The 13,352-nt window shown below is 39.4% G+C and overlaps 3 protein-coding genes across 3 annotated transcripts; 2 read left to right on the top strand and 1 right to left on the bottom strand.

Moving 5' to 3' along the window:
- The first annotated feature begins 1,657 nt into the window (after window positions 1-1,657).
- LOC140796944 (glucose-6-phosphate/phosphate translocator 2, chloroplastic-like) lies at window positions 1,658-6,030 on the top strand. The gene is made up of 5 exons (XM_073150165.1): window positions 1,658-2,397; window positions 2,494-2,719; window positions 3,613-3,835; window positions 4,506-4,719; window positions 5,620-6,030. Exons 1-5 carry the CDS (start codon window positions 1,879-1,881, stop codon window positions 5,629-5,631), a joined length of 1,194 nt encoding a protein of 397 aa, XP_073006266.1. The 5' UTR covers window positions 1,658-1,878; the 3' UTR covers window positions 5,632-6,030.
- A 772-nt stretch (window positions 6,031-6,802) lies between these two features.
- On the bottom strand, window positions 6,803-9,413 carry LOC140797039 (large ribosomal subunit protein eL42). Its single transcript, XM_073150311.1, has 4 exons — window positions 9,242-9,413; window positions 7,506-7,685; window positions 7,193-7,267; window positions 6,803-7,094 (listed from the first exon to the last, which is right to left on the bottom strand). Exons 1-4 carry the CDS (start codon window positions 9,242-9,244, stop codon window positions 7,035-7,037), a joined length of 318 nt encoding a protein of 105 aa, XP_073006412.1. The 5' UTR covers window positions 9,245-9,413; the 3' UTR covers window positions 6,803-7,034.
- A 308-nt stretch (window positions 9,414-9,721) lies between these two features.
- LOC140797054 (pentatricopeptide repeat-containing protein At1g69290-like) lies at window positions 9,722-12,608 on the top strand. The gene is given in 2 exon segments (XM_073150334.1): window positions 9,722-9,938; window positions 9,941-12,608. Coding segments are annotated over 2 exon segments (1,962 nt in total). The 5' UTR covers window positions 9,722-9,799; the 3' UTR covers window positions 11,764-12,608.
- The last annotated feature ends 744 nt before the right edge of the window (window positions 12,609-13,352 follow it).

A 13,352-nucleotide genomic window follows, 5' to 3' on the forward strand; every position in this document is an offset into this window, starting at 1 on the left:
GCCTACATATGAAGCCTGGGCGAGAGCCGGCTTCACTCCATTTAAAATTAATTTCGAGCTATGATTTCTATTAAGACTCTGTTCAAATCGAGCTGAGCCACAGCTGCGCTCGAGTCTATTTTTAAGCCTCAATTCTCAAACATCATGATTCATGAAATGAACCAAACTTATTTTCAAGCCAAATTACGTTAGCCTATTTTCTTCGTCTTTTATTTTTTTCTCACAAAAAATAAAAACAGGTTATGCAGGGTCTGAAATGGAAAATTATCCTCGTATTAATGGACAGATACATGGACTCCCTCGAAGTCGTCTACCGTGAGGGTTAGGTGGTGAGCCGATAGAGAACGAGATCGATATTCGTACTGCTGTCCCCTTACCGACCTACCCACGTGGTAAGAATTAGCCACGTGTGGAAACATGAACCATGTGATATATTTTTTTTATAAAAAAATTTAAACGAAATAACTAACAAAATAAGTATTTATTAGGTTTTATATGTAAATAATAATCGAAGAGATGAAGATTTCAACAATCTCTCTGAAATTTTATTCGAAAATTATAAAACTAGTAATAGCTGTGGTGCAACGCTTTGCCTACAAACGAGCCAATCTCTCCATCGTTCCTTATGCTTTCTTTTGTCGAATTAAAAGAAATAGATGAGGACTAATTCTTTATTAATCTAATGTCTTCACATGTTTAGGTTCGTTTTGGTACGTGCAAGATTTCGCTGTTTACCTCTTATTTGAGACGTGGATTTGGAATCGCGAGCATCCGATGGATTTAAAAGGTATCTACTCAATTAAATTTTAATTTTAATTTTTTTATTTTTTATTTTTCATCGGTGAAATCGGATTCCCGTGAACAAATCTGTACGGATAGGTATAGAGGTAGGCAATTGGGTTACGATTTCACTATTAAACGAGTTAAATTTGATAAATATAAATATAATTCATTAAATTCGTTTAATAACAGTAACACGACATAATTAATATGATTAATACTTTATATAATAATTTTGCCATTGAATTAATTTTGCTGGTTTAGAATACAAAAATATATTCGATACAAAATAACACAAGGTCGACACCGTTATGAACCTTTAGAATAATGATCTCAACTTTATTCATCTTCTAAGACATTAGATAATCGAACCCAACACTATAGAATATAAATACGACGATTTGAGAGGAGAGTATCAATGCGAAAGTTGCAAAGAGGGAGGGAGGAGGCCTTGTCGAGGGAGAAGAGGGAAGCATCAGTGGGGTGAAGATGGTGAACACTATTAAAGAGTTGGAGCTGGAGAGGAGATCAAAATAAATATGGAAGACACTAATGACATGGTCAAAAGAGTATTGGATGGTAAAAAGATGGTGAGATAGAGCTCGAGATTGGAGATGGATAATATGGCGGAGATGAAAGAAAAAGAAGAGTAAAGGAAAAATAAAAAAATAAAAAATTAGGAAGGATTGTAATCCTCGTAAGCATAAAATTACTTATTCAAAGAAGCAACAAGTTGAATAAGAAATATTTATATAATAAAGGGTGAATTATAATAAAACAAATATGGGTGTTTTAAATGAATTTCTCATAATGTTAAGATCCCTAATTTTGACCTTCCAAGGTTGTCAAAAGTCCTGCAATAAAGGTTTATAGTGACACATTGCTCCTTCCAACACCAAAGGTCAAGTATACTCCTCCAAATAGTACACAACCAACCCAAGAGTTGTGCTTTCGTCTTCCACCTCCTACTCCTACTCCTCCTCCATTTATATATATACCATCCACAGAGATCAAACTACCTCCTAAAACTCACCAAGATCTCTCCTTTCCACCTCTTCACCGATAAAAATCCCACCTTTCCTCGTCTCTATTGCAACCATGATGTGCCTGACGAAACAGTCCATGGCAGGCGTCGCCGTCTCCGATCTCTTGCGTCCCAGATCGTCTTTGTCTTCTCCTACCCCATGCGGTCATGTTCTTCCTCCATTCTCGTCTACCAAGAACTCCAAACCCGTCTCCTTTTCTCTTAAACCCCTGTACCTAACTCCTCTCGAAGGTTTCGGCATCCAATCCCAAGGAAAACCGATATCTCGTGGGCATTTCGTCGAGCGCCGTGCCTACGAGGCGGATCGGTCTGAGGGCATCCCGCTTCCAGATGCTGAAACCCGATCGGCTGCGGCCCAGAAGGTTAAGATTGGGATCTACTTCGCTACTTGGTGGGCTCTCAATGTGGTGTTCAATATCTATAACAAGAAGGTCCTCAATGCTTTCCCTTATCCCTGGCTCACCTCCACCCTCTCCCTCGCCGTTGGCTCCCTCATAATGCTTGTGTCCTGGGCCACCAGGATAGCAGAGGCACCCAAGACTGACTTCGATTTCTGGAAGGCACTTTTCCCGGTAAGGAAAGATTGGATTTTTGACGCGTGGTTTGGGGTTTTGCTTGGATCTTTTTATGTGGGATTTTGATCCGGTGTTTTTCCGGTTATTGGTTAGGTGGCGGTGGCGCATACGATCGGGCATGTGGCAGCAACGGTGAGCATGTCGAAGGTGGCGGTGTCATTTACGCATATCATTAAGAGCGGGGAACCGGCATTTAGTGTGTTAGTGTCGAGGTTTTTGCTGGGGGAGAGATTCCCAGTGCCGGTTTATCTCTCGCTTCTGCCCATCATCGGTGGTTGCGCTCTCGCGGCTGTGACAGAGCTCAATTTTAATATGATTGGTAAGGAGTAAGCATGGTTCAGAGTTTTGGTTTCGGTTCTAGTTTTGCTGTATCGGTTTCAGATTTCTTTTTGATAAACAATCTTCTTTATCTTAGTTTTCAATGCATTACATAAAATCTAATAGTTATATAAGCACTGAGGTTGATATTGGGTTAGGTACAAGTTGGATTCAGGTCAAATCCATCATGGAACCAAAAACATATTTTAAAGAAAATATTATTAGGGCTGTTTCAGCTGGATGCTAGTTTCAGGGCAGTTTCAGATCGGAGGGACCGAAATGTGAAGTGTGTCGGCAAAATGTCTTCTTTTTTGACAAAACTTCAAACCATGGGACTAAGAAGGGTAGCTGGAGAGTAGGTCAAGACGGAGTTTTAGCTAGTTTTCAATTCATGGCATGGCTAATAGTTATACACAGTTTTTTCAGATATTTGAGTAATCAAAGATGAATTTTCACATGTTGAAGTTCGTCTTTTCATTCTTAATGCCTTTTCTGTTTTTTTGATTCAATTAGAACATTTTGACTGTCTCTGTTATGAAGGTGCTGTTTGGAGTTGCAAAGTTTATACCAATGATTTTGATCTACTTGGTTACCAAGTTCGATGTTTGCTTCTCTTTGACTAATCATTGCTTTGATTTTTCTGCATATCACTAGAAGTTTGGGGATTATGTTTCGAGAAAATTCCTTTGAGTGTATTACTTGAGAAGTAGAACATCAGAGAGTAATTAATAGTGGTAATCTAATTGGGAACAAGATTAAATTTTTTTTTTCCTTTCTTTCTTCATATCTTATTCAAATGCTCACCTGTCCTTGGTTCACCATCAGCCGTTTTAGTTTTTTCCATTATTCCAGTTTTGCTGGCTGATATTGATAGACTGTTTTCCTTGCTCATAGGTTTTATGGGAGCAATGATATCAAACCTTGCATTTGTTTTCCGTAATATATTCTCGAAGAGAGGGATGAAGGGAAAGGCGGTCAGTGGGATGAACTATTATGCCTGCCTATCAGTGCTGTCTTTGTTGATACTCACACCATTTGCTATTGCCGTGGAGGGTCCCCAGATGTGGGCAGCTGGTTGGGAGACAGCGATCTCACAGATCGGTCCAAATTTCATCTGGTATGTACAGCAGGCTGTGAATGTCCACTTCTCCTCTATCTTGTTGTTAGTATTGAAAGAAGTTTTATGCGTAGAGTAATTCACATTGAGATAAAGTTCTATGGTGCTCCAATTCACATGTTTTTGGTGTAATGTCATCAACATTTGGTTCCTTGCCCAAGTTATTTGACCGTGACCTTATGATACAAACACAAGCTCAAATTATTTCTTTGTTGGAGTGAAAATGGCATTTTAATAGTCTAGTGCTTTTCTTGTTTAGGTCCCACAACCACAATTATTTTTTAAATTTGCAATTTTGCATATTCCTGCAGTTATGAAATGCTTCATAGTTTATGAGATGAGTGAATCTTCTGGTGCCTAAACAGCTGTCTTTTATTTTTGATTTTTTTATCTGATGTACTATTTTACCTCCTATGATAGAAGTAAAACACATTCAAGAGAGCTATTGGCAAGACCAGAAATTGCTTCTAATTTTTCTTTACTGTTCAAAAATATTATTACTAGCATTCCTTTTGCTACCTTTGTGTTGATTATGAGTTTCTCATAGAGGAGAATATTTATTCTCGCCACACAATTCTGAAAGTAAGTTATTTGTCGAAAAACATTATATGCCGTTGCTACTTTAACTTACTAGTTTTATTTATGTTGTTCTCACATCATATTTTATCAGGTGGGTAGCAGCACAGAGCGTGTTCTACCACTTATACAACCAGGTCTCATACATGTCCTTGGATGAAATCTCTCCTTTGACATTTAGCATTGGGAACACCATGAAGCGAATTTCTGTCATTGTCTCATCGATCATAATCTTCCATACTCCTGTGCAACCCATCAATGCCCTAGGAGCTGCTATTGCCGTTTTTGGAACTTTCCTATACTCCCAGGTAATTTAACTTATTTAAAATTTTATGCTTCTTGTTTATTCTAGCTTCATTACCCTTTAAACCATGCAAGGCTTTATAGATTATGATAGCTAAACATGTGAGTAACTTAGGGTAATAATTCTCTTTCCTCATACTTCTGAAGAATGTGGGATGTCCTCATTGCTATATGGCCATCCAAGGTTGACTGTTGCCATCCAGGACTTCTTTGTCACCACTTCCCTTATAACTCAGTAGGATAAACATCAGTTTGTCGTTGCTATTGGAGAGACAAATGAGCATAATGAGCAAGCTCAACATTCCACTTGAAACTAAGGTATCTTGACAACAGCTCAATTGGCTTTAATGGAGCCTGCTTTTGCCAGGAGTGGGTACCCTTATTTGTGGCAGGGGCTGCAGGACCTATAAATGGGTTATAAGAGGTATCTAGCCACATATCATTGCACAACTAAATCTATTTTCTGTGGTCAGTGCCTATTGCATGGTTTGTTGGATTTGCTTCCTTCTAGCAAAGAAGACTTCTCTTTGTTGGCTCAGGTCTAGTAACACATGCCGCACCATCTGCTATACATAACCAAATTAAATGTTTTACCGACCATGGGATATTATGCTAACTTCCAAGTGCGAGTTTAATCACTTTTTAATACCAGATCAATTCTTATACCAATGTTTTTGGCATTTGTAAGTCATACGTTATTTCACATTGGATTTGTAAGTCATTTATAAGTAATTTTTCCGACAACAATCACCCAAGAGTGGAGGAGCAACAATACCTTTTTTATTTCTAATTTATGTTAAACACTTGTATTCTTGGTTTTTCCCATCTTGGTCTATGCCAGATAAAACGCGACAGTATACAAGTAGCGCTGCGATCTACTCACATTTGCTCCAATTATTTTGCAGGCAAAGCAGTGAAACATTCAGAATATATGGGAAAGATCTTGAAATATTCACTTGAATACACGGAGCTTGTAACGTCCGGCATGAAGTTCCTTGTAGCTCTTGTTCATTAATGGTGGTAGACTGAATCTGAAGCAGCTTGTTGGCAGTAGTAGCAAAATAATGTAGCACTGTAGATATATTAATCTTTTATCCTTTCGAAAAGAGATATTTAGTGTTCCTTTAGCGCTAAGTGCTTGATAAGATTTAGTATTAAATAAAGCTCTGAGCTTTTTGTCTGATACTAAGAAATTTTCTTGGGTAGTAATCATGGACGGTTCTTGTTGCAGTATGTTTCCTTCATCCCCAGTGCGTAGGTTGCTTCTTGTGTCCTTTAGCTATGGATGTATAAATAGAGAGGGCAATTTCATACAATGTTGCACTTGGTTGAGCACATAAGATGTTTGTCTTTTTGATTGTTTGAGAGGTGGACACAAGCTGTCTTGGAAAGAGGGGTATTTGGTCTGATTTCTTCTCGTTCTTATGGATCTCAGTTAAAAAGATGGTTGTAACTTTTTGGGCTTCTTGCCTCGGCTTAATGAATTTCTCTATTTAATTTTAAAAAAAAAAGACAGCAAAGCACGTATGACTCTGGAAGGAGTTGCAAATATGTCAAAGGAGAAAATTTTCCAAATGCAAGGATAAAATACAGGTGCTAATTTGCAAAAGAGCTAAAAGACTGACATTGGTTGGATCTAGTCAGAAGGAATTTTGTTTCCTGCCCCAGTTTTCTTTTCAGATATTTCACTTCCTCTAGGTGTGAATAGATAAAATTGAATAAAAAGCAAAAAGTTATTTGTATTTTGGATCTTGGGCACAAGAGCGTTTCAAGTCTAATGAGTCGGTTTTAATTTTAATTGAATACAATCAAATATTAATTTAATTTTGGTAATCCACATTTGAAGAAAAATTAATCTGAAAATTAACTGTTCCAAGAATAATCACACCGTTGGTTTTGAGTTTTGACAAACATCTATAATAAGATATTGTAAGGCAATATTTCACATTAAGATTGAAAATATAGGTGTTTGTTTGCGGATTGCAAAAACGACCATTTTATTAGCCGCTTCACATTTTCTTTGATTTGCAGACTGCAAAACCACACGCAAGATTGATACAGATCATAAAAATAAGATTCAGCACAGCATTTGCAAGCTAATAACTTCAACTTTCTCTGGAAGGATTTTACCAAATCATATACGATATCTAGATGGCAACCAGGAGAGAACTAATTTTGTAGTGCCAAACTGCCAATATCCAGTGAAGTTACAATTAAACATTGACATCAAAATTAAAGGTAAACTTCTCTAAATAAGCTACTTGTATCTCATTCCGACAAAATGCAAGGCAGAGCCCAATAAATTGGCAACAGCAACAAATTAGAAAAGAGAAGTGCCTTTTCCTTTCTTATCTCCACCAATCTCAAAATGCTTGCATCTCTGCATAAAGGAATTCAAACTCATTTTCAAGTAATACAACGAAAATGAAAAATCTTGAGATGTTGAGTTGTTTGACAACTAATATTAAAAACTTATACCTTAATTGGATGTTGTGAGAAATGTTTGCAACTCTGACATTGTAGCTTCAGCACAATTTTCTTGGTTGTTTTTGCCTGGCAATTGAAAAATTATTAAGGTACAGAATCATATAACCCATGATTTCCCCTGATGATCAACAGAGTAAGATACATATGTGCATCACAGCATTAAAACTCATCATATTTCAAGTTTCGAATATCCCCAACGAGTGTATACTTTGTGCGTTGTGCTAGATTACATCAACTATCATGATAATGGAGAAGAGAGTAAAGTGAACAAGCAATACTATTAAATAGGTACAGCCAATATTACCTTCTTGTGGAAAACTGGCTTTGTCTGTCCACCATATCCTGACTGCTTTCGGTCATACCGACGTTTCCCTTGAGCAGAAAGACTATCTTTACCTTTCTTATACTGGGTAACCTTGTGGACAGTGTGCTTCCTGCATTCTTTGTTCTTGCAGTAAGTCTTCTTTGTCTTTGGAACATTCACCTATATAAGACAAAGTGAAAGGTCATATCATCCATAACCCCCGAAAAAGGAATGAATGCAATTAACTCAAATAGAAGTTATGCAGCAACAATCACTACCGCAACAAACTCATAGGGAGTCTTTTAGAGCTTGCACACATTTAACAATTGCACTAAGCTTCAACAAATGGAAGGGCATGCTAGAGAATTTATTATTTGCATCCAGTGAAACACAAATATACATGTGATGTAACATCTTATCAAATCTTTGTAGAGGCAGGGTGTTTTTGAGCTTGTAAGCATAGGCAGGAATTCTTTCATAGAAAGACGGACTACCTGGAGAAGGCGTAATAGCCTGTTCCCACAATCAGCAGCTTGATATGATTAAGCCTCTGAATTATCAAGTGGCACAGTTTGTCGTCCCTGAATCACATCCTCAAATCACCATAGAGCTTATGCTAAAGCTAGTTATAGGTTAACACTGAGGGCCAATGCTAGTCGCCTAAATCATTGTGAGAAATGAATATTGATTTCTATCCTCGTCTATCCTTTCTCTAGTCTCTTTACTCTAATCTTCCTTCTCCCTTTTCATCAATCAGCCACCTCTACCTTGGCAAGGTCTCATCTATCTTCTAATCTCCCTCGTCTGTCGAATCTTCCCTCCTCCTTGAGATCTCGACAACTTTTTCCCCTTCATCTTTATCCCTTAAACAACATAGAGCATACTCTGCCATCCGCAAGGAGTATCTCAAATATAACCATACACTGCCACCCACTAGGGTATCAATATCCATTCAGACCGGCACCTTTCTAGCTGATAGAAACTTCGTGAGGATAACTCGCCACATATGCCCTAGCAAACGGCGTATATACTACTATGACCCAAAGGCGTAGGAAAGTTCAACTAACAGTCATCGTATGAAACTAGCGAGATAAGTTCAATATAGAAAAAAGAAAAGATATGAAGATTTTACACTAGATACACTATCTTGGCAGTATAGGAGCATACATATACAACCATTCCAAGCCTTATCTAGTTATCTTGTGATCGGCCAATTCGCTCACTCTCAAACTCACTCCAAGGCAAAATACTGGGGTAAAAACCTTGAGCATTGCACATCGCAACTGCATACACTAGTACCTGTATCCCTCATAAACTCAAAACGTTCCTATACCTTCGAACAGCTAAGCAGCCTAATGATCCCCATCTCAGAGGTTGAGAACAATCAAGAGCGCTAGGAACTCCGATTCTACATGTCATCTGGATACTATCATACCACCAAATACGGTCTTCCTTACACAAATGAAGTCAAAAGTTCATACTAAGCCTAACACAAGCTAAACATTCATGCAACAGAAACTTCAGATTAGACTACTAACTTATAAATTTGCATCTCTGATCTTTAATGTCAAATCTAACTAACCATTGAAAGAGGCGACTGCTTTGAGCTATAACTATTCACACTTGAATTCAAAATCAAACTTTAACAGCTTCAATCGAAACAAACAGCTCGATTTTAACGGCTTCGATTGAAACACATGCAATTAGGGATCGGTAATAAAGAAAGGTGATCTCACCATTGTTGCAGCTAAGTTTAGGGCTGCGATATCGAGCCTTCTTTCTCCCTGCCGCCGCCGAAAGACCTAACGAGGGAGTTTCGGACGGGAGACCAGCCTTTTATTGAGAGAGTTCGGGCTAGGGTTAGGGCTCCGAAGGTAATAATTGATTTCCAATTTTGCCCTTAACTTTTGTTAGGAGGAGCATTAGCAAATCCCAATTATACTCGATGCGTATCAACATGCAAAAGTTATTTCCAAAATTTTAAAATAATATTTTGATCAAATATTATATATAAAATTGTAGATACGAATACGATCATGACTATTAATCTTATTTTTATAAAATATATAGACCCGTATTAAATGATAAGCTTAGATGAACCTAAACGAATTCAGCCAATCCTAACACCATTGGGGTCATTTCTAATTATCTATATTTATTCGATCTGTACTCATTTAGAGCCCCCTTATTAGTAGATAAAAGGAGGTGGCTCAATAGACCAACATGACCATGAGTGTATTTCAAGTCTCAGCGGCATTACAACAAACAACTTGTAGATAAATACCAAGCTCTCGATGTGGAGAAGAAGACTCCTTGATCTCCCATGCCATTTCTCTTTTCCAAAAAATTCCTTCTCTTCTTCCTCTTCCTCGGAGATTCCCACCCTCTACTCCTTCCTCCAGCCCGCTATCTTCGCCCTCCGTAACAAACCCCAGCCCCTCCTCCTCCCCCTCCTCCCAAACCCCAAACCCCAATCTTCGATCCCTCCTCCCTCGAATCCGACATACTTTCCTCCCTCCGCTCCCACAACACCGACGATGCATGGCGCGCCTTCAAGTCCCTCGCTTCCGCCTCCGTCCTCCCTTCCCCCGCCGTCGCCGACTCCCTCGTCGCCCACCTCTCCTGCCTCCGTGACCGCCTCTCGCTCAAGCGAGCCTTCGCCGCCGCCGTCTTCCTTCTCGAGAGGAACCCGCAGGCCGTCTCCTTCGATACCGTCGAGTCCCTCTTCCGCGCCATGGCCGCCGCTGACGCCGCCGCCCCGGCCCTCGCGCTCCTCCGCGCCATGTTCAAAAACCGATCTTTTCCGCCGTTCTCCGTGTGGGCGCCATCGCTCATCGAGATGGCGAAAAGGAACGGTGGATTCAGCGCATTTTTACTGGTTTTCGAAGAGAACTGCCGGATAGTAATGGAAGAAAAAGTGGAATTCATGAAGCCTGATTTAGATTCCTGCAATGCGATTCTTGATGGGTGCTGCAGGCTTCTGTGTTCGGTTTCTGATGCGGAGAGGGTCCTCGAGATCATGTCGTCGTTGGGGTTGTCGCCGGATTTGCGGACTTTTGGATCGCTGGCGTACTTGTACGCATCGAAGGGGATAGAGAGCAGGATAGCCGAGTTGGATAAACTGATGGATGCACTTGGTTTTTCGAAAATGGAGGATTTTTTTAAGAATTTGATCAGTGGATATGTGAAAGCTGGGAGCTTTGATTCTGTTTCTTTGATTGTTTTGCGTGCTTTGAAGGAAAGAGGGGACGAGGGATGTTATGGTTTGGATGGAGATAGTTATGTTGAGATGGTGAAGTGTTTTATTGATAATGGCAGGATCAAAGAGTTGGCGGCATTGATTGTTGAGACACAAGAACTGGAATCATCTGGACAATCGATTGGAGTTGAAAGCTCTGTTGGGTTTGGGATTGTGAATGCATGTGTAGGGTTGGGATTGTTGGATAAAGCACACAACATTCTCGATGAAATCACAGCTCAGGGAGCTTCCGTGGGGCTCGGTGTGTATTCATCCATCCTGCAAGCTTACTGCAAAGATCGAAGGACGGCGGAAGCTGCCCAACTTGTGACTGATATTAGTGCTGCAGGACTGCGGTTGGATGCCAGCAGCTATGATGCTCTCATTGATGCTTCCATGTCCGCTCATGATTTTCAGTCTGCATTCTCTCTTTTCAGGGATATGAGAGAGGCAAGGCTTACTGATCTCAAGACGAGTTATCTCACAATAATGACTGGGTTGATGGAGAAACACCGGCCTGAGCTCATGGCTTCCTTCTTAGATTCGGTGGTTGATGACCCAAGGATTGAGATTGCCACCCATGATTGGAATTCCATAATACACGCCTTCTGTAAGTTAGGGCGGTTGGAGGATGCTCGAAGGACATACCGCAGGATGATGTTTCTGAGATTTGAACCTAATAACCAGACGTACCTGTCGTTCATCAATGGATATGTCTCGGCAGAGAAGTATTTCAGTGTGTTGATGCTCTGGACAGAGGTGAGGAGGAAGGGGGCTGATTTCGATCATGACTTGATTGACGCCTTCTTGTATGCTTTAGTTAAGGGCGGGTTCTTTGACGCAGCAATGCAGGTGGCAGAGAAGGCACAAGAGCTGAAAATATTTGTTGATAAGTGGAGACATAAGCAAGCATTCATGGAGACCCATAAGAAATTGAGGGTGGCAAAGCTACGGAAGAGAAACTTTAGGAAAATGGAGGCTTTAATTGCCTTCAAGAACTGGGCTGGTCTTAATGCATAAAACCAGGTACTATTATCAATCTCCTTGGACTAGAAGAGTTTTAGTGCCTCCCTCTCCAGTATAATTGGAAATCTTTTGGTATATGGATAAGAACAGATAGGCTTGAACAGTTTAAAGAGTAGCTGCACTGATTCCCTTCTGTAGTTTAAATGGATACACCATCTCTGCTAATATTATGGGGATCCAGAAAGCAAATAGTCTGGACTTCTTTCTGATACAAAGGGAAGTTCATATGGACCAGGTACAAAGTTAACGAGAAGCTTCTCTTATGTTTGCTCTTGGAATTTAAGTGACTGCAAAGCCTTCTCAACTGTTAAATGAGTTCACCTGATTACTGGATGTGCTCACACTTGATGACGACCTCAAAACAATCTGGTCACATTTAAATAATTTAATTGCTAATCTGCGAGGGCTGCAATCATCATTGCAAGCTAGCCGTGACCGTTAGACTGTCAAAATAGGTTCACCTGTGCATATCCTCAATCTATATCTGCCAATTGAATTGGACACCATACAATTGGTGAAGTACATGATAAACAAGGCATATGAAGTGAATGAAAGCAAAGCGGCCATCTATCGACAAATATCTCCTATCATCCAAGAGTGCAAAGGACTTGATGAAAATGTTTTAGCTCATCAAGGTTTTCTATTCGAGTAGGGTGAACAACTTGATTGCTCATAACCTTGCAGTTCTATCTAGAACAAATATCGCAAAAAATGAATAGATTATATTTCCTCCGGTGTGTGTAATGATTTGAAATGTAATGAAATATGTCTATGGACTTTTAAGTCAAAAATATTTGCTCCGGAATTCCTTGGCATAAGTGAAATTATTTTCCAACAAATCTGCTAAGTATGTCATTATATTGGCTATTAAGCTTTCGTATTTCCACAGGCTTAAGAAAACTAACGGGATCTGCTCCTTATATGTGGTAATAGGTAGCTTCTTTAGGCATTACTGTTATTATGGGCATCTGTCTGGAGATAGATCACCTTTGGATTTAAACTTAATACATTGGCTGCTTGGGTTTGAGTTATTAGGAACAGAAGAAGCTGAATTTAAATCCATATTTTATTGGCCTTGTGCTCTTTAAGTCGGCCATTAGAAGCGTTCAGATAGGAAGATTCTTATTACTCCGTTTTCCTAATTATACCTCAAATAATTTCGTAGTTCCATGAAGTGCCAGAATACAGAAAAATGTCCGACTGTCACAGAGCGAGGAAGCCTTTGTTTTTTTATTTGCAATTATCTTTAAAGATGAGTACTTGATGTTTGGAGGACGTATTGACTGTAATCCTTATGATTGAAGACTATGGCAAGATGTTGAGATGAATGTATCGAGACTTTATTTTCATTTTCTGAGATATTTCTATGTTGCAAAAGGGAGATACATATTATTAGCCATAAACGTACTTGTTACAAGTGTTCTCTTCACCTCACTATTGACTTAGAGAGCATTAGTTGGAGTGATGATGTTACAATGCTCTATACTGCATTCACCAGTGTACTTCGCTAGATCACAATACATCCACTTTAATACTGAAGGTAAAAACAATTGATATTGCCCTTTCTAGACCCTACATCAGTG

Source organism: Typha latifolia, chromosome 10 (assembly GCF_019914945.1).
Source record: "Typha latifolia isolate L0001 chromosome 10, TyphaL0001v2, whole genome shotgun sequence".
Classification (NCBI taxonomy): domain Eukaryota; kingdom Viridiplantae; phylum Streptophyta; class Magnoliopsida; order Poales; family Typhaceae; genus Typha; species Typha latifolia.